The sequence below is a fragment of the Panthera leo genome, chromosome D1 (assembly GCF_018350215.1).
Source record: "Panthera leo isolate Ple1 chromosome D1, P.leo_Ple1_pat1.1, whole genome shotgun sequence".
NCBI lineage: Eukaryota > Metazoa > Chordata > Mammalia > Carnivora > Felidae > Panthera > Panthera leo.
In genome coordinates, this window is record NC_056688.1 from 72,303,058 (window position 1) to 72,324,218 (window position 21,161).

Consider the following 21,161-nt stretch of genomic DNA (forward strand, 5'->3'; position numbering starts at 1 on the left):
TAAATTGGATCTCTATCTTAAACTATACATAAGAATTAACTTGAAATGGATTAAAGACTGAAATGTAACACTTGAAATCAAAATCTCGAAGAGGTATCTTCATTCCCATGTTCACTGAAGCATTATTCACAATAGCCAAGGTATGGAAGCAACCTAAATGCCCATTGGTGGATGACTAGATAGAGAAAATGTGGTATATACATAAAATGGAATATTATTTAGCCTTAAGAAAGGAGGAAATCCTGCCATTTGTGATGGTGTGGATGAACTTGTAGGACATTATGCTAAATTAAATACACCAGACACAGAACGACAAATACTGTGTAATATGACTTACATGAGGAATCTAAAATAGTCTGACTCACAGAGGTAGAGAATAGAATGGGGTTGAAAGGAGTGGGGGAAGAGGGAATGGGAGGTATTAGTCAAAGAGCACAAAGTGTCAGTTAGAGATCTACTATATAGCATAGAGCATATGGTTCAGAATTCTGTACTGTATACTTAAAAACTTACTATGATGGTAGATCTTATGTCATATGTTCCTATCACACAAGGTAATAATAATGATAATAATAATAATAATAATAATAATAATAATAATAGTGGGTGATGAATATGTTTATGGCATAGTTTGTGATATGGTTTCATGGATGTGTACTTATCTCCAAACTCATCCAATTGTATGTAATAAATATGTGCAGCTTTTTGTATGCCAATCATACCTCAATAAGGTGATTTTTAAAAACAATTTTGTCCTGCTCAGTCTGTTCTGTTACCTGACATGTCAAAATATTTCACCACATCTTTTTCTGATTTAAATTTCCTAAATGTTGCATATCCTGACTTATTCTATGATTGGAAACTGGAGTGAAGCATTTCTGAAAACACTAGAATGTTTTGCTTTCAAACCTCCCAATGTATCCTGAATCACACCATCTTTCTGATTTCCCAGGTAGCCCCTTATAACATACACACATACAGATACATAATACATGATACCAACCAAACAATACTTTGAAACTCCAGTTTGGTAAAAAGTAAAAAGAGGAATAAAAATACCTGTCACTATTTTAGAAACCATTGCATCTTACAAGCCGTCTATTTAAATACAAGTATTCACACACTGGGAGCTCCCTGTTGAGTAGATTAATTAGTGAGGCTGGAGCTAAATGCATGTTGGTAGAAATCTTACATTAAGAGAGATAGAGAACTGCACTAATTTTCTAATTCCAAGGTTCTGGGCTCCTGGTAAACCATCTCTGTGAGCACACCTGAGCATCCCATCAATCACATAACTTAAACACAGTGATTAACAGGGCTTGGATGTGAGAAGAGCCATACTTTCTCAACTTTCAGGCATCACCTTAAAACCTACTGAAAATCACATTTCTAAAAGAAAATCCAGTTTGCCCAATGTTTCAATGTGTGGGTAGGTATAAACTTACTCTGTTTCACTGAATATAAGTTCAACTTCAAAACACTAGGAAATGTCTTCATATTTTGCACCTTCTTTTTTTAAAGCTTTTTTATTTTTGAGAAAGAGGGAGGAGGAGCAGAGAGAGAAGGATAGAGAGAATCCCAAGCAGGCTCCACGCTGTCAGCACAGAGCCCAACGTGGGGCTGGATCTCAGAACCATGAGATCATGACCTGAGCGAAATCAAGAGTCAGACGCTTAACCAAATGAGCCACCCAGACACCCTGCACCCTTCTTTGACCTGCCTATATTTCTTTAACCCCCGTCAAGATTCACTTGATACCTGGTGTTTTTGAAGAGCATACCTAAAAATAAAAATCTGTTTATGTGAAATAGGGCCTCACTAAAAACAGGGCACCTGACTGAACATATCCAAGAAAAATGTTTTCAGAGCAACTTGGGTCCCAGATAGCAACCAAAGATGATATTCATTAATTCATTCATTTCACCAAATGCTATGCCAGGCAATATTGGGGATTCAACAGTAAACAAAAGAGACCAAATCCCTGAATGCAGTGACTTACATTCTAGTAGATTGGAGCTGCCCCTCAGAAGTACTTCAGGCAGCAAAGGTGGAATAAAATTGCTTATTGGAATGTTGGAAAGTGTTTTCCTATTTTGCTGATTTTTTTTTTTTTTTGGAAATCTAATACATGACACCTTATCCCACTTACTATTCACAACAAACCTGAAAAATGATTATTATCCCCCTTTTACAAAAAAAAAAAAGCAATTAGAGAACAGTATAGGACAACATAGCAAGTAACAGTGGAAACTCTTTCAAGATTCTGATTCCAAAGCCGAGTTCATTCCATTAGTCCACAGCTCATCTACTCCCAGTTGTAATGGTATTCCCGAGTTCCATCACACTCTTAAGTCAAAGGGGGTGAGGGCAGGCTGATTAAGAGAAAAGCAAGCATTTCCCCTCAAAGCACAACTCCATGGTTGGCATCCTCAAAACAAGCTTTGAATCAGTGCATTCCTTTTTCTCCACTGGGTAGCTAGTAATAGGTCACTCTAATCAACTCTTTATTCAACTCTCTATTAGAAGTCACAACCTCCCAAGCTTACCCAGAAAAACTAACTCACCCTCTTGTTTCTCTAAAGCACTGAGGCATGTTTACAACTGCAAACAAGAAAATAGGGTATGAGCCAGAGAAGAGCATCTGAATACAGTATCATAAAGATTCAGGCTGGAACTGAAATAGAATTAGAGCATTCTCAAGGTTGATGGGTACTTCTTCACGTTCCATTTGTAGCATGAAAATTGACAATATCATTTAAATAAAATATGTGTTTGCATTTACTTCTGCAAAAACTTCAATTGTTCTCCTCCATCTTTGCAAACTTGGCAAGACTTTAATAGTTTCATTTAAGAGTAACTTACGATTTATAGGTTTTCCTAGTGTTTTAAGGCTCTAATTATACTCCTTTCCTCAAATCTCCCCGAAAGTACACATAATGCTCATCAAATAAAAGTGAAGATGTACTTATATTGATATTTTTCAAATTTTCATATTTAATTCCTTTCATTTTAGGCTACTACCCATACTATCATTATAAGAATTTGTCTGTTAAAATATGTTCCAACTAAAGCTTGGTAGGCTTTGAATGCTCGATAAAAATCATTCTCTGAGGCTAATGAAGACAGAAACTCTGCCTGTAACAATATTAAGTTTGTTTTCACTGGTGATTCACAGAAGTGAGCAATCTGTCAGTAATACATTGAGTGAAATTACTTGTCTTGTAGGAATAACTGCTGACAGTCACTTTATCTCAGGGCTGACCCAAACATATCCCTGCTGACAAACAAATTACTATGTCTAACTTTGAAAAGGTAACTAGCTTGTTTTTAATTTTGATTGGTCTTTCAGAATACCCTATACATATACTCAGTCCCATCCTTCATTGTATTAAAAAAAAAAAGCCACAAAAAGTGTTTTGGGGGGACAGGTGTGAATTAATGAGAAAGAAAAAAAAAGAAAGGAAAGAAAAACTCCATCATTTGGCACTAAGAAAAAGAACTGTGATTGCTTCTTTCCAAGACCATTATGCAGATAAAACTGGTAAGTGCGTCTACCCAACATTAAGACTGGCAGGGCCGCCAGTGACTGACTGGGTGAGTGAACACATTACTGAGACAGTATTGTAGGAATTAATTTTCTTCAATAAAGTGATTTTTAAGGCTCATATATTTCACAATCTAAACATATGTCACTGTTTCATAAACAAAATAAATGGATTAAAATAATACATTACCAATATGCTGACATGTGGAGATATTTTAATTAGAAATTCTTAAGCTGTGTGATATTTAACTGCTGTATTTGCTAAAGAGAAGCATGCATCATTTAATAAGAAGGCACGAGACAGGTGTATCACTTTGCACGATATGGTAGGGATTGTATTTAACATAAGCTACATCTATGAAGCAACATTACTCCCAATTAAAAACAAAACAAAATAAAATTACTTTTAAGGATCTATCATATTGAAAGTAACCACATATAATTAATTGATACATTAAAACCACTTTTTCATTAAAGAAAAAAAAGAAGTAACTCAGAGCTTAGATTCTGAGATAATATTTCTTCAGAAACAATTTAACATCTTAGCTATTTAAAGGCCATATTTACATGACTGCCTCATTATACTGGTCCCCCTCCCTTAACATTCTTTTTGATGTACTTGAAGAACCAATGCTAACATAGCTGAGGAAAGCAAATGGCAACTGGTCCTGAAATTTATACGGGTAGAGAATTGGAATAAGTAGCAATATAATATATTGTTTACTGTAGCAAGTGCCCTCTGTTCTCTAAAGGTCAAAAGCACTGTAACCTTAGAGTTACAGTTTCTGATTGTTCCCAGGGTTAAATACATTATCAAAATTAATGGTTCAAGCCCCTCAACCTTCAGATATATGAGTATTCATGCCTCCATCTGCTGAACTGTTCAACTAAAAATAGCATTCTTCGGCCTTCTCTCTCCTAATATTGTGCCCCTGAGGCAGAGAAAACCATGCCTTAGATCAGCACAGAGGACCAAAAAAAGAAAGAAAGAAAGAAAGAAAAAGGAAAAGGAAAAGAAAAAGAAAAAGAAAAGAAAAGAAAAGAAAGGAAAAAAAAAGAAAAGTCTTTCCTGTATCTTCCTTATTTTAAAGAAAGAAAGAAAACTGTAATATGCTAATGTAAGGAGGGTCTTTCCACTTTAAATACCTTTTTTATACTTGATAAGAAAATTTCAGGCTTTCCGTCTAGAACTATAAATGCTGTTAAAATTTATCCAGGCTCATTAATGTTAAAAGTGACAACCTTCGAAGAACAAATTAGCTGTGACATCAGGTAGAGAGGACCAGTTCTGAGCAATGCAGCCAGATGTATACGAAAGTGGTGAGGTAGGGTGATGGTGGCATGTATATGTTATGGGCTTTTCTTCCTAAGAATCTCTGTTTAGAAATAAAATCAGTTAACATAATTGTAATGTTTCCTTAGTATCAACAGTCTATCATAACCGTGATTGGTAACAGGGTTGTAACATTTTTGCTTGTCAAAGGAAGGGAGAATTAGAAAAGAAAGCAGACTTCGAAATCAATAAAGCAGATACTGTTAAATATTCTCTCTACTTTTGCTTAATATTTAAAATGTCAAATGTCTGGAGTAGCTTAGATATGTGTGTCTACTGTGCTTTTTGTGGGTGTCCCAATAAACATGAGATACACATACCAGACAAATTTGGGAAACTTGCCTTTTAAACAAGGTCAGCCTTTTCTCACCAGTGTACCATATAAGCAAACAGAGCAGGAGTTTCCTGACATGCAGGGGGGCAGGGGGGAAGGTGCAAAAAACGAAAGCAAAGAAACAGAGTGAGAATAATAAAAAAGATCCAGAAAACTTTCAAATGGGCAAAGTTGGCAAAGTCTGAGGAGGTCCTGCACGAAGGGGCTCTATTTATCCTAATGAAAGTGACAGGCATATGGCAGAGGTTGTGCTTCTAGATCAGCGTTGCTACAGAACTACATAGATCTGGCACTCATATACATGACATCATAATTTCCAGAAACCCAACAGAAGCCAGATTTGACAGCACTGGGGGTCGGTGATGGTGTCAGGGAGAGAAGTCAATCTAAGTGAAAAATTAGCAAAAGAAGTGATTGGGTAGCAAACTGCTACCAGAAAAAGGCTGCTGGGCTAGATCTCAACACCTCAAGCGAAAATAAAAGTCAAAGGGAGGAAGTCTTGAATTTGAGCCAGGACCACCTGCTTTCACATTCATCCAAGCACTTAAACATTTAACAAACTATCTGTCCTGAGTGGGTAAGCTTGTTAACTGTCATCACACAGAAAGTCTTGTCCCTAATATGCAGTTATCTCTCCATTTTAGCAATCCCAGGCCTGGTAGATCTTCAGAATGTCCAGAAATACAGCCCCTTCTCTATAGCCAAAAGAAAGCCTTACAGAAGAAATCCCTTCTTACTCTATATAAGATAGCAGATACTTTGACAGTATATGCCTGGTCATGTCTGGGTGGGAACCCCCCCGTATACTTCTTATATCAAAGTGAAAGGGAAAGAGGAAGGCAGGCCACAAACTTGGGAACTCTTCCTCAGGCTACTTCCAAGGTGGCTTTTGATCTTGTCCTCTTTTTTCTTCTTAGGAGTGAGCCTTCTCTATTATTTTTCAAAAATACAGTTTCATAAGCAGCATAGAAGATAATGCCAAAGGGATACTCTATTTATTATATAGTATTTGATACATATAGACTGCCAGAGCCAATAGGACTTGCATTTATATGTCACTTTGCTAGATGTAATTTTTTTCTTTTCTTTTCTTTTTTTTGAGTTGAGTTTCCCATCCTAGGTTAGAATATAAAATTTAGTATTAGATCTAACCTAGTAAGTTATAGTGTGTTTCAGTCTGAGTAGCCTGTCTCAATTTGTGTGTGTGTGTATGTGTGTGTGTATGCATGTGTGTATGTGCACGTGTGTATGCGTTTGCATGTATGTGTGTGTGTGTGTGTGTGTGTGTGTGTGTGTGTGTGTGATTCAAACAGATAACTGGCAACCCTTCAGTAGCTGATAATCCTGGAGAGGAACTCCAGTGATATAAGAGAGAAATCCAGCATGAAATTATAAAGAAGGAGTAGACACCTATGGCAGAAAAGGGTTTGGTTTTCAAAATAGCCATAAAAACCATCTTCTCCAGGTGGTAAGAATATCCCACAAAAACAACCAAGAGCTTTATTGGAAGTTAAATATGAAAGGGACACAACAGAAGTCAATGGGGCAAAAAGCAACCAGTCAGGCCCAGACACCCAGCCCTACCTCAGCCAGAGAAAACAAAATTTGGAAACCTGAATTAGACAGAGTCAGGAATCCTAGGTACTAACTCTAACTCCGGGAATATTGTGCAGCCTTGGTCTCTCTGAACCTCTGTTGTTTTGTCTATACAAGCAGAATTATATTTTATCAACTTTGCAGCATGTTATATGGTCAGATGAGATTTTTTAAATGTTTAAGTATTTTTAAACTCTATACTACACTATACTTAAAAGGAACAAAAAAGTAAGGGAAAGGGCAATGGTTTTGAAGGCACTTGTAAAGAATTTGCCTAAATATATAGCAGTAAACAACCTAGGTCATTAGGGGCATTGGTCTGGGCCTTGCCTTTTTCTTTGAAAGAAAAGGAGCAAAAATGAGCCTCCTCAGGAATAAGAAAAAGGGAAAGGTCACGTTTCAGTGTTTAGGTTGAGTGTTTGCCACTTAAAAAAAGAAAAATGCCTAGAATATGACTGAACAATCCAGTCCCCCACCCAATCAAGCACCCATGGAAGCATTCATACCTCAATCTGTTTGTGGTTGTAAGAGTGGCCACCACCATGTTCAAAGGTGTCCAAACTCCTGCCAAAACGGTCACTTAGGCCCTTTAGCCTTGGGTTAATTTGTGGGTGGGAGACATGACCCTTCTGTTTAGTAGCATATTCAGAAAAAAAAAAAAAAGACAAAACATACTGTCAGAACTCATGAAACAGAACACATATTTCTAAATCCAGGGTACTGACCACACCAAAGAATAGAAAGTAGAAGGCTTAGGACCCAGACACTCTCTTTCATAGGAACTTTGTTATAGGACCAAGCAATGGTACTGGTTTCATACTTCTGCCTCTGACTCAAGAAGACATTCTATAGCATAGCTATGGGAAAAGGAGAAACAGATTAGGTTTATTACAAGTGAGGTTTCCGTTTAGGTTTTTCTAACTGCAGTTCCAGTGTTAGCAGTGGGGAAGGTAAAGTTTTGGAAGAGAGGTGGGTTGCTGATACTGTTAGGCAAAATTCCTAGCTCTGGTAGGCTGTCCATAATAGGTAACATCAGCAAGGCTTACAGGATGAGGCTTATGACAAAAACTCAGACGACTGCAAAAATTATTTATTTGCAGACCTAATTTAAAATGCTCACAATGATGTTTTCTCACGGTAAAATATTTGCGCATCTCTTATATCCAAGCCATAAAGGGAATAGCAAAGAAGAAAAAAAAAATGCCTAGCCAGATGCTATTCCTGGTAAGAAAATTCAAAAATAATCAGAGTAAATTAAAAGAATAAAAGACTATCTTTAAACTTTCCACTGTACTGAAATTCAAGTTCTTCACTATCATGTATTTTCTAAATGTTCAAATACTGAAAGTTTAACCATTATTTCAATGATATCATTGTTTGTTTTTGTTAAAATATGTATTCACATTTAAAGTCAACGTCCCATTAAAATGGCAGTGTTAGAAGGATGTAAAGATCACCTGGTCCTGTTGTAAACCCCTCACTTTATTGTGAAGAAGATAAAAGTACAAATGTTTTTTTATCCACCTTCCAAAACACTTTCTTCACAAGCTTAGCATATAAGTAAAGAACCCTAATCCAGAACTTGGTCAGATACCATGCCCAGACTTTCAACTTGGCATGAAGATAAAAATGAGAACGAGGGTACACATTTCTAGAGCAATATGTTTACATAAAATAGTTAAGGTAATTTGATAATAACTCCCTATTCTGTAAGCTACAAGAAGTAAAATACCCAACATTGTTTTCTGCTTTGATGTTTATGTGTAAAAGATAGTCAGGACATAAATGGAGACATGGATGGAAAATTGATAAGGAAAAAGCTGACATATCCAATAGCAACCAGCAATAAAAATTTGTAAAACCATTAACTCACTTGATAGAAAATACATAGTACTGAGTCATAATATCATTTTTCCTTTAAAAATACTGAAATTGGCAGTTTCCTCTCCTATTTTCAGTACAGTAAGTACACAAGGTGTTAATCCTTCTAGGCTATGCTTAAAAATTTTTTAACACTCAGGCCATTATTTAGCATACAGCTGGTTAGCAGTTTTCCACTAAGGAACTGGCTTGTATCCCACAGTTTTTTCTTCTGTCACTTACCTGGAGCTGTAAAGGGCTGAGTCCAGAAGTAGCAGCAGCTGCCATTGTTGATGAAATGAACTGTACAGGGTAGTTATCACCTGTCGGAAAGAACAATGCATACAGGTTTAGACAATGCACAGGGAATAGCAGCAGACAAGTACAAACATGGTTCTTGGATTGCCTGAGCTTTACAACATTGCTCTAAGCCCAAACATCTGCAGAAACAAAAGGCTTAGTTGGGCATAGACTTGCAGTGCTGCCTTGGAACTTTTTGTTAACAGATAGCTGGTAGGCAAACTGGCAAAACATGAATGTGATGTTAAAAAAATTAAATGTGCAATTCAAGCATGTTCACTCCATTACAAATCTTGTAATACATCATTTTTTTAAGAGTAAAAAAATATCTTAAAGCCAGGCTGACAGTTCACTGAGAAAGTATTAAGGTTTTTATGTTAGAACAACAAAAAGTTTTGGCTTGGTAGGCAAGGCAGAGTATTAGAGTCCAAAAAAGATCATGAGCTATTGACTGTCCATAGCCCCAAACTTTATTTTATAAAAAATAAAGAAAAAAAATTTTAAAGATGCAACTTCTTTCATTTGATGGGGTGAGTAGGAAGCTAATCTTATCTGCCAACATTCTATGAAGTGCCTGGTATCGCAAAGAGAGTGGAAACCATATTCTACATGGGATATTTGTACTAAAGGTCTGGTAGAGATTGAACATGGTCCAGCTGAGATCAAGGCTACATCTTAATGTCTTACTCCATACCACTCCTGAGAAGGGTAATAAAACACTTTCTGTGACCTGAGAACACAGACTGTGTGCAGCGACGTGAAGAACCAAGAGAAAGTAATGAAGAATGTATTGTGATAGTGGTAACTGAAGTCAAAATTAATACTTGTGGATAAATTACACAATATCAGTGATTTAATGGAGTATCACTTTGGCTGCAGCTACTTATTTAAAGTCAGTGTTATGTACTATCTCTAGGCTATATTTTAATAGGCTGTTCCTCCACACATTTTTGACATTTGTAATAATCATGCTGTTTTGCATGAACTTTTCCACACCGAAAGCTGAATGTAATAATGAAGAGAGAGTGTAGAAAGAATCACAGTAATAAAGGTAGTCAATTGGAAAGCAATAAAATCTCTTTTTTCTGCATGGACACTGATACCTGGAGCCTTCCTGGCGCTCCCGGTTCCCTGGAACTCATCCTGCTTGCCACATGAAGTGCTACTCAGCTGGCCCAATGTAAATGTTAAGTTGCTTTCACTTTTAACAAATTGTGAGCTTCTAATCTACACAGTCTCTTTGCATCATATCCATAATACCTCATCAGACCATTGAGCACAGTGTGTGCTTGTACACAGTCCAGTAACAATTGGCTTCTGATTGCATATGGAGCACTGCTACAATGCATTCACTCACACTATATTGTGCTGGTCTCCTATGGAGTAATGTTCAAAATATCTGATCTTGTTTTTCCCCTTCCATGAGGCTGATTTTGGTTTGCAGGGCTACATGAGCTTTTTAAAAAGGATAACTAGGCCAAATTATTTTTTATAGTAAATGACTGTCGCTTTATGCTTAAATAATTCTGCTGATCTTCTTGATATTTAAACTAAATTATCTGAAGAAAGAATGTCCTAATTTAAGTCAAATAGTATTTCTTTGGTTGATATCTTATCAGGTTCAAAAAAAATCACAAAACGATACTGAATTAATGATGCTTCAAAAATAGGAGAAAAAAAAATCACCATTCCAACCATCAACATGGACTGCCTCCCGGAACATTTTAGAGCTGTTCTTTCTTTAAATATCATGCATTATTCATACTAACTCGAAACCACAACCCCCCTCCCTGTAAGTTTAATACCAGTTGCTTTATTTGTACTAAAACATTTTTCATGTCAAACATATTTAAAAAAATCAAACTCTAAAAGAATTCCCTGGGGCACTCCTTTTTTCATAGCTGTCATGCTTCTATGCTATGAAATAGCTGATTTTTTTTTTATAGTTTTTGGCTTGCCAGTTAATTTATTACTATCTCTACCACACCCTGTAGTACTCTCCAGCTCACCTGCTGGCTACAAACAGCTTTCTTTCCACTGCTGACAAGCATATTTTAAAAATGTTCTTAACCTTTCTGCCGGTTTGAATCTGTATATCTGAATATAATCTTTGGAAAGCTATTTCTCCAGAACACATCACTGTATCAATACTAAAAGTAAAAATGAATACATTAGAGCAACAGAGCACATTACAGAGAATGATTAGAAGAAAGAGAAAAAGGGAAAGGCAGGAGAGGGAGAAGATAAGGGGGAAGAAGAGAAGGGGGCTAAAAGTAGCAGAGAAAAAATGTTAAGAGGGAGAGGGATTTAGGGTATTGCAAAGTTTAATTTTTTAATAACAAAGTTATGTGCTTCACCCCCACCCCTTTAATTTTCTCTTTGTAAGAGTCGGTCAAGTAAAAGTTCTCAGTGGCTGACTTGGCAAGGAATCAGTCAACATGTTGTAGCAATTTTTTTCAAATTTGTCTCTGGATTTGAAATGCTTGCGTGAGGATCCATTCTTTTTAAATTTGTACAAAGGAAGATGAAGCCTGTTGGAACAGGTTGGCTTTAGGTACTACTGTAATCTGGCCCTTGCTACCTCCAGCATAAAAAAGACAACCTCTAAGAGCCAATCTGGCAAATAATGCCCATTCTGTAAATTCATCTTTCCAGCCTTCTAGAATTTTCAACTGACTATTTTCATCTGAAGATTACAGAACAAATAAAACCTATGGAAAATGTGCCTGACATTAGTTTCACTTGTCACAATAGGCAACATTCCTTCAGAACCAAACCAGCTCTACAGCAAGAGTCCATGAATGAGAGAAAGTACATTTTTTTAAAAAAATTCAAGGAAAGTGAAATGTAGCCAAAACTTATGAAAACTTAAACACAGGAGAAGGCAGAACTTATACTAAGAACCTAGGACCCATTAGACTCATGCTATCTCCTGCAAGAATATTCCTAGTTTCTGTAATTCAAATACAAATTTCACTTTTATGAAAGAGTCAAAACTCTCATGGGTAAAATCCTGTCCATTTACTTTGATTCTTCAGAACAACAAGGTCTCCTGGGATATTAACTTCAGAATTAACCTACTGAAGAAATCACTTGGAGAGGTTGGAAGGAGTCGAGAGGAAAAAATACATTAACCTAGAAGACAAGATTCAAGGACTCTTCAGTAATTGGCTCAAAGTCTCAAACTTCATTTTCCACCCTCCAATACAGAAGAAAAATACACCACACACCCCTAACTACCTTAAAGATTATTGTGTGGTGGTATCATAGGATAATGGTAAATTATTTGAGTTTCCAAACAACTGATAGGTAGATCCCACTTTTATAAGTTATCCTCATTCTTGCTACAATAGGGAAATATTTCAATCACAACCACCAGTCCAGACTTGGACATGCCACTTTGCATCTTGACTGGATGTCCATATTCAGAATAGCGAAATATTACAACTCCTCTATATTCTGAAAGAATTCCATCATCAATCTGCATTTATCTCTGTGAGGCATCATACTGCAGGAAAAGTTAGCAGGTAATGAATGACACAGTTAGAAATCCTAAAAATAAAATGGCACCATCAATTTGTTCTGGACAAAAATTTTTTAAAAAATGGTATGGGTAACAGTATCTATTGTGGAGATCACCATGCTCTTATTGGTCTTGCTAAATTTCTCCTCTATTCACCAAACAATAGATCAATGATGAGAAAAGTCTTCATCCCAGGGCATTTTCTAAGAACATGTGAATTGTTTTTCATACCTTTAAAGAAGATAAGAATTAAGAATCAATCTTAATTTCTTCACTTATTTTATTGATACATCCAGACTACTGACCAATTATATGAAAATCCATGGAATTTGTCACAATAGCAATTAAATAAGTGAATGTGGATAAACTGATATAAATCCACCTGTTACAAGAAATCAACTTAAAATATCAACTCAAAGTTCATGCCTTAAAATAGTTCACCAACGATATAGCCTCTGTATATAACGGAGGCATAGTTAAAATAATCTTGATCTCCAAAAACTAGGTTAGTTTACGTGGATGTGCATATTTTTTCCTTGGACCCCAACACTCTTAGAAATGAAATTACAAGGGCTCCTGGATAGCTCAGTTGGTTAAGCATCCCACTCTCGATTTTGGCTCAGGTTATGATCTCACAGTCATGCAATAGAACCCTGTGTTGGACGCTGCACAAAGTATGGAATATGCTTAAGATTCTCTCTCTCCCTCTGCCCCTCTTCCCTGCTCGTGCATGCGCTCTCTCTCTCTCAATAAATAAATAAATAAAAATGAAATTACGGGGTGTCTAGGTGGCTCATTGGGTTAGGCGTCCAACTCTCGATTTAGGCTTAGGTCATGTTCTCACAGTTCTTGATATCTAGTTTCCCCTACCACCCTCAGCCATCAGGCTTCAAGAGCTGGGAGTCTGCTTGGGATTCTCTCTCTCCTTGTCTCTCTGCCCCTCCCCCATTCACGCTGGTGAATGCATGCTCTCAGAAATAAATAAACACATAGATACATGCATAAATAAATAAATAAATAAATAAGAAATTACTAATCTGAAGAACCTTGGATACTGCCTTGATTTCAAGTAGATAAATTTAATTAATCAAGTATTCCAGCAATAGTGGTTATATACCTCAGCTTTACATATTTTGGAAGACGTGGAAACACCGAGTAATACAAAATATCACTTGGATAAATTCATATATATAAGTCACATATTTTCCACATCAAATAAAGAGTTTGACTTTTCTTAATATCATATCCATTTAAGCCATGTCTGCGAGAGTATAAAATATCAAATCAGAGAACTTCAGTCTGAATTCACTTCAGAATTATCTTCACTAATTTCTAGAAATTATCTTCACTAATTTCTAGATGGGAAAGCTTAGAAAAGTTAATCAACTTATTTGACTATTAGTATTTTTTTCTTTTAAAAAAATAGTTATAATGCTACCTACATCTTAGAGTGGTTAAGAAATTAAATGAGAATACATATATTCATATACACATATACACGCATATACATGTATACTCCCACATATATATACAAATAAATGGTATTCAGTAAATGCTAACTGAAACAAAGGAATTAATAAGAAGCACTGGGTAACAATTTTATACTGAAATATTACACAATCTAGAAGAGGTGGACAAATTTCTTGAAACACACATATTACCTAAACTGACTCAAGAAGAAATAGAAAATTTCAACAGACCAATAACAAGTAAAGAGATTGAGTCAGTAAACAAAACTTCTCAACAAAGAGAAGTCTTGGACCAGATAGCTGTACTAGTAAATTCTCCAACATTTGAGAAAAATTAACATGAATTCTTCCCAAAACCTTTAAAAAATTGAAGAAAAGGAAACACTTCCTACCTATATGATACTGAGGCCAACATTACCTTGATACCAAATCCAGGTAAGACACCACAGAAAAGAAAATTACAGACTAATATCTTTTACACATATAGATATAAAATTCTCAACAAAACATTAGCATATTGAATCCAACAGCACATTAAAAGGATTATTCACCATGACAAAGCAGGATTTATCCCAGGAATGCAAAAGTGGTTCAACACACAAAAAAATCAATGTAATACATCACATTAATAGAACAAAGGGGAAGAAATTCACATGATTATCTCAATCGATGCAGAAAAGGCATTTGACAAAATCCAACACCCTTTCAGGATAAAAACTCTTAGAAATTTAGGAGTAGAGGGCAAGTTCCTCAACATGATAAAGGATATTTATGAAAAATCCACAGCTAACATCATACTCAATGGCAAAAGACTGAAAAGCTTTCCCTCTAAGATCAGGAACGAGATAATGATGCCTGCTTTCACGGCTATACAACATTATACTGGAAGTTCAACCCAGCACTATTAGACAAGCAAAAGGTGGGGGGCTGGGGGGGGGGAGGTGAGGGAAAAGAGGGAGGACAAAAGGCATCAAAATTGGTAGGGAAGAGGTAAAACTATCTCTATTTGCATATGACATGATCCTACATATGGAAAACTCTGAAGAATCCACAAGAAAGCTACTGGAGCTAATAAGCAAATTTAGCAAAAGTTGCAATCTTGTGAGATTAACACACACAAATCACTTGTCTGTCTATATACCAGCAATAAGCAATCCAAAAGAAAATTAAGAAACCCTTTCTATTTATAATAGCATCTAAAATAATTAAATACTTAGGAATAAATCTAACAAAGGACATGAAAGTCTTGTACACTGAAAGCTATAAAACATTGCTGAGAAAATTTTTAAAAGACTTATATTAATGGAAATGTTTATCAATAGGAAGACTTAACATTGTTAAGATATCAATACTATCCAAAGCAATCAACAGACGCAGTGAAATATCTATCAAAATTCCAAAAATCTTTATCACAGAAATGGAAAAGCCAATCCTCAAACTTATACAGAATTGTAAGGGCTCCCAATAGCCAAAACAATCTTGAAAAGGAATAAAGTTGGAAGACTCATGATTCCTGATTTCAAAATTCACTACAAAGGTACAGTAATTAAAACAGTATGGTACTGGCATAAGAACAGATATACACACCAATGAAACAGATTAGAGGGCCCTGAAATATACATGGTGCATTGATTTTTGACAAGAGTGCCAAGGATATTCAATGAGGAAAGAACATCTTTTCAACAAATAGTGCTGGGAAAACTGGCTCTTTGCAATATGGATGAACCTTAAACACATTATGTTTAGTGAAATAAGCCAGACGTAGAAGAACAAATATTGTCTGGTTTCAACTTACATGAAGTATCTAGAATAGGCAAATTCATAGAGAAAGATAGTAAAATAGAGGTTACGAGGGGAATAGGGGGAGTTATTGTTTAATGGACACAAAGTTTTCGTTGCAGATGTTAAAAGTTTTGGGTAGAGATAGTGGTGATGGTTATACAACATTGCAGATATATTAATGTCATTATGTTGCATATTTATAAATGGTTAAAATATTAAATATTATGTATATTTCACCATAATTTTTTCTAAAAGAAGCATTAGGTATACTTGTAAAATTATTTGTGGTCACCAGGCAGAGGGATACTTTTGGATACTTCTAATGGATAAGGATGTAGTTTAGTGTTGTTAAATTTACTTAGATTTTACCCCCAAACCTAGTGCTTTAGAGTTTCCAAAGAACTTTCATACATTTTAACAAATTTAATCTTTACACCCACACTGAGAAGTGGACAAATTTTTTAGATGAGAAAAATGTGAGGCTCAGCAAGGTTAAATGACATGTTCAAGTAATAATTAAATAAAATAATCTGTGTAAAATACTTAGCACAGTGTTTGGCATAAAGTAAGTATTCAGGAGGCTTTAGCTACTGTATTATAACTAAAAAGTGGGTGCCAAAGGCAGGAACAGGCAGAGATTCTACTCCCAGAATCTCCTAGAAAGCCAAGGATGGCTGCTCTAGCAGCAATTATTTTAAAAATCCCAACTGCACAAAGTCCATGGGTCACCTGCACCATCCCTGGTGCATGAAGGAGGATATCCATTATTTTTATTTTGCAGGCAATTCAATCCTGTCTGACATACACCTCACCAGCTATGAAAGGGGCTTAATCTTTTAATTTTCTCAAATATAGGTACTTAAATGCATTTATCTTGCCCTGGAATGCTGCGTCTCTCAGTTTCATAATGTGAAAGAGCAAAACAACCAAAATTCTGTGGTGTATGATCTGGGCCCTGATGAATTCCTTTCTAGAATGACGTCTCTAATTAGAGAACCAATAAAAAAAATTAATTAAAGGTTAAAACTCAATAAAGCTATGTCTACAGATATTAATCTGATAGATATTTCCCTGAGACTGCACAATCCCTGTAGGCCACAAGCCTCCTTAGCAACCTACTGAAGTGGGAGAGTTTGTTTGGTGTTTATTGCATACAGAGACCCTGATATGCCCAGAGCAATGGGTCAAATTATCTGAAGGAAAGAAGGTCCATAGCCCTAAGTGCATTTGTTTAGACTGTCCTGATAATGGATTCAGAAACAGTCAACTTTGACAGTGAACATCACTCTAAGGTAGCCCATGCTTTGTGGAAATCAAGACAATTGTTCAAACAACTGAAGGCACAAACACTATGGAATTGTCTCAGGTTATGGGAAGGCGGAAAAGGTACGAAAACAGAACAATGTATTTTGTGATTTATAAGACCAAGATAGTGATCGCTCATCTTGTTGCTTAGGGGATCAAAATATAAAGTTATGCCACCATTTCAAGGCTTTTATATGTGACAGAGCTACTCTTTTCTAAAAATTTGGTCATTGGCGTATCTGGGTGGCCCAGTTGGTTAAACATCTGACTCTCAATTTCAGCTCAGGTCATGATCTCATGGATTGTGAGTTCAAGCCCCACATCGGTCCCTGCACTGACAGTGTGGAGGCTACTTGGGATTCTCTCTCTCTCTCCCCCTACTCTCTCTGCCTCACTCCGCCTTGCTCTCTCTCTCAAAATAAATAAATAAACTAAAAAAATTAATCATTATTTCACATGTATTTCAAATGAAACTCTCTTAGCTCAGTTTGGGGCAAAAAGTTTGCCTAGTCCAGACTCCAGTCTAACATGCTTCCTCTACTCCTCCAATTGATGTGAATGACAAAAACACTGTAGAGATGAAGTCTCCTGAGTACATAATTTCTCTACTAATCACATAAAAACATATAGTTTTAATCCTTTTAATGATAATTTGTATATGCAATAAAACCTAGATCAGCAAAAATATTAAAGAATTTAGAGTTCTGGTTAATAAAATTTTCTTAGGGGTCACCAGAAAATATCTTATTTTATCAGCCTTGCTTGTGATTAAAAATTGCCCTATGTGTCCAAACCCACTGTCCTGCCTTAACCAACATTTTTACCCACCACAATCAAACACAATTCTGCTACCCCTGATCACTACTATATGCTGCACATATGTTGTTTGATGGAGATGACTCACTCCCGTAAAATACTCTCCCAATCTCCATATTCTTCTTTTATTTATTTGTTTATTTGTTTATCATTATTATTATTCATTTTAGAGAGAGCATGAGCATGGGAGAGGGCTAAGGAAAAGAGAGAGAGAGAATCTTAAGCATGCTCCACACTCAGCATGGAGCCTGATGTGGAGCTTGGTCCCACGACCTTAGGATCATGACTGGAGCTGAAATCAGGAGTCAGATGCTCAACCAACTGAGCCACCCAGGCGACGCATCAATCTCCATATTCTTCTTACTCTCTACAATCTCACTGATGCTGTGTGAGAAGAATTTTTAAAAAGTGGTCCAAATTCATTAACTATGTAACAATATATTCCCCATGAAAAACAGCATTATTGTTTTTAGCAAAATTAGGTAAGTAACATGTCAACTATGCTGATGTTATGTCTAGTAGAAAATAAGGCTCATACCCAATTTTTAAACGTGAAGAATTTTAAATGTAGAAACACTGAAATTAAACAGAGGGTTTGCACAGATCATTAAAAAGGTTTCTAAGACTGGAATAGGAATGACTACCCAGATTCAGGGTAAACCAGTAAATTTAGCTCACATCAATGTTCCAAGGGAAGTCAAGGGGAAAAATATTTCAGAACTACTTAGAGACATCAGGGAAGGATTGAACCACTGACAGAAAAATATTTTCTGACAAAATATACTCCTGTCCTTAATATGGATATCAATTTCATAGGGAATAAAATCTTCTCTAAAAATCCTGCTGTAGAAAAATCAAATTTTGACAATTTGAACAATACAATTTTCTTTCATTCAGGTATCCCAAAATCTTTGGTAATACCAGGTGTGGCTAATTTGTACCTGAGGCACTTTCAAAGCCAGTCCTCAAGTGAAGCAAATCCTTAACATCTCTGTTCCTTGAAAGATAGGAGTTTTGACAGACATCCTACCTTTCTTCACAAGGAAGATGGTAATCTACCAAATGCAAAAGAGTAATCGATAGCAATAAACAACTAAAATAGATGTGAAACCTCACTAGATTTGCTTTTTACGCTATGTAGTAAGCTTCCTTACTGAGGATTTTAGTAAAGTGATTTATATTTTATTATTACTTTAAGCACATTAAAATGCCTTTGTTCACTTTATACACCCCATACACAAAGAAGCCGCTGCGCTCAGATTTGTTGCACTCAGATTTGGTGGTTAATATAATCAGGTTAATATGTTAAAAAGAACTTGACACGGAAATTATTAATGAGTAGAACAAGGTCACTACTTCTGAGCTGAGGTCACTTACAAAGAATGCACAAATGAAATTAAGGTTGACTTTATTTACTTGACTATCTTCTTACATTGGATTCCTTTGGCAACATATCTTTAAACATTTAAAGCCCTGTTTACAAGGAGGCTCTGAAAGAAGCTTCAAACCATTATGTCCCTAATTGAATTCCCCAGGAGTCCAGTAAACTCAGAGGAATAAAGAAAAATCATAACATTTGCTAAATCATCTCAAAACATATTTCACTGCAAGGTTATGTGACCTGTTTTGAGGTTTAAAGATGAATGAGAAAATACTACTGAATGCTTCATTATTTCAACTAAAATCAAAAGGAATCTTACCTATTAGTGGTGAGCTAATTAAATCTGCCCAGTTTTAACTTTTCTTCCAGGAGAAATCAGACAACAAACAACAATAGCATTTTATAGTGTATGTGACCACTCTCCCAGAGCATAAAAGCTCTTGAGGAGGAGGAAAGTGTCTTTAACCAAAGACAATTATTCACAGTAAAGGTATGAGAGCGAGCTAACAAAAATTTGTGGTCTCCAGGGAAAGTAGCATTTTATCTGTGAATTCAGAACAAACCAGGTGGAAAAAGAGAAAGTAAAAGTTTTTTTGCAACAAACGAGTAACATGCCTCCTTCCCAATTAACTTTCCGGTTCTAATTTGACTTTAAAATCAGCTTTTATGATCATTTTATTCATAGTTCCTTTGTATGCTCCTGTGTTTGTTGTGACTACTAAGCAAAAACATGAGGATCTTAGCATTTCCAAAAGAATGTTGAATTCCTCTCTACTTACCTGGTTTGTATGTTATTCCAGGGGGGAAGAGGAAGCCCTGCTGGGCGGCAGCAGCTGCTGCCAGGGTCCGCTGGTCATGTGGAAAAATTGGGATCATGAGCGGAGGCATGTGACCCTGAACCTGCTAAACAGAAGAGAGCCTATGATCAGACAGAGAACAAATGTATGCCAAGAAGTATTTGTTTTTCACTCCTGCTGGTGTGCTGGTACCCAAACAGCCACCCACTTCTGACCTCATTCCGAAGCTGCTCCCTGAGAAAACACAGGCAGAAGTTACCAAATCCCTGTTCTTAGATCCCATTAGGACTCCAAGGACACAACCTTGTCGTGAATTTGCCTCATCCCTGCTTCCACCAAATTGTGGTGAATGGTTTTTCTTTTATCTCGACTCTTTTCTTTTCCTTTTTTTCTTTTTTCTTTTCCTTAAAACAATCGGAAGAAACAAGTTTGCTTCTTACACTGTGCAATGTTGAAAGGTTTTGCCCTTTGACCTGCTTTGCATTCTGTCTGCCCTTTATTTGGAAAACAGCGTTTAGTATCCTTGGTCAGAAAATAATGTCTGATTGTTATATATTCCAAATGCTTTATCTCCCCAGTTTAGGTATCTTATTTCAAAGCCTTACCGCATTATGTTAAACATATAGCTCTTTAGATTTAAGGCTACTACATCTTGGCTCCCAATTAAACTAATATTCTTTGCCATACACACCTCGATGTAACATATAAATTGCTTGTCTGGCTTAGCAGTTTTACAGCTTTATGCACTACCATGTAGCTCAGTAATTATGGAGTTGTATTCAGAGAGCATTTCATAATAAATCCTACTATATCAAATTTCATTTGACCTCAATAAATGTATCAAAGAGCACAAAAATGCAAAACAGAAAATCTTCACTCTATATCTGTATTTGTATTCCATATAAAGAAAATAAGAGCTATGACAAAATCATGCCTGTGAAATCACATTTTAATTTCCTAGCTCCCTTTTTTTTACTCTACACATGCTACCCTGATTCCAGTATAGCATCACAGTAAGGTACTGCCCTGGCTTTTAGTGCCTGATTTCATAGGTTGAACTATAGGACTTTTGTTATTTAAAGATCAAAACTAGGATGTACTAACAGAGATGCTCTTTAAGT

General features: G+C 36.1%; 1 protein-coding gene across 14 annotated transcripts in view; it reads right to left on the reverse strand.

Annotated features, from left to right (window-relative positions):
- Nucleotides 1-21,161, reverse strand: part of SOX6 (SRY-box transcription factor 6) — a 377,057-nt gene that overhangs the window by 110,208 nt on the left and 245,688 nt on the right. For 6 of the 14 annotated variants that reach the window (XM_042907303.1, XM_042907306.1, XM_042907302.1 and 3 more), the window contains exons 7-9: nucleotides 20,023-20,146; nucleotides 8,911-8,990; nucleotides 7,314-7,436 (exon numbers count right to left, since the gene is read on the reverse strand). In XM_042907303.1, coding sequence (XP_042763237.1) covers nucleotides 7,314-7,436; nucleotides 8,911-8,990; nucleotides 20,023-20,146 — 327 coding nt within the window. The remainder of the gene's footprint in view (nucleotides 1-7,313; nucleotides 7,437-8,910; nucleotides 8,991-20,022; nucleotides 20,147-21,161) is intronic. The other 8 variants (XM_042907314.1, XM_042907313.1, XM_042907310.1 and 5 more) reach the window with 3 other exon arrangements.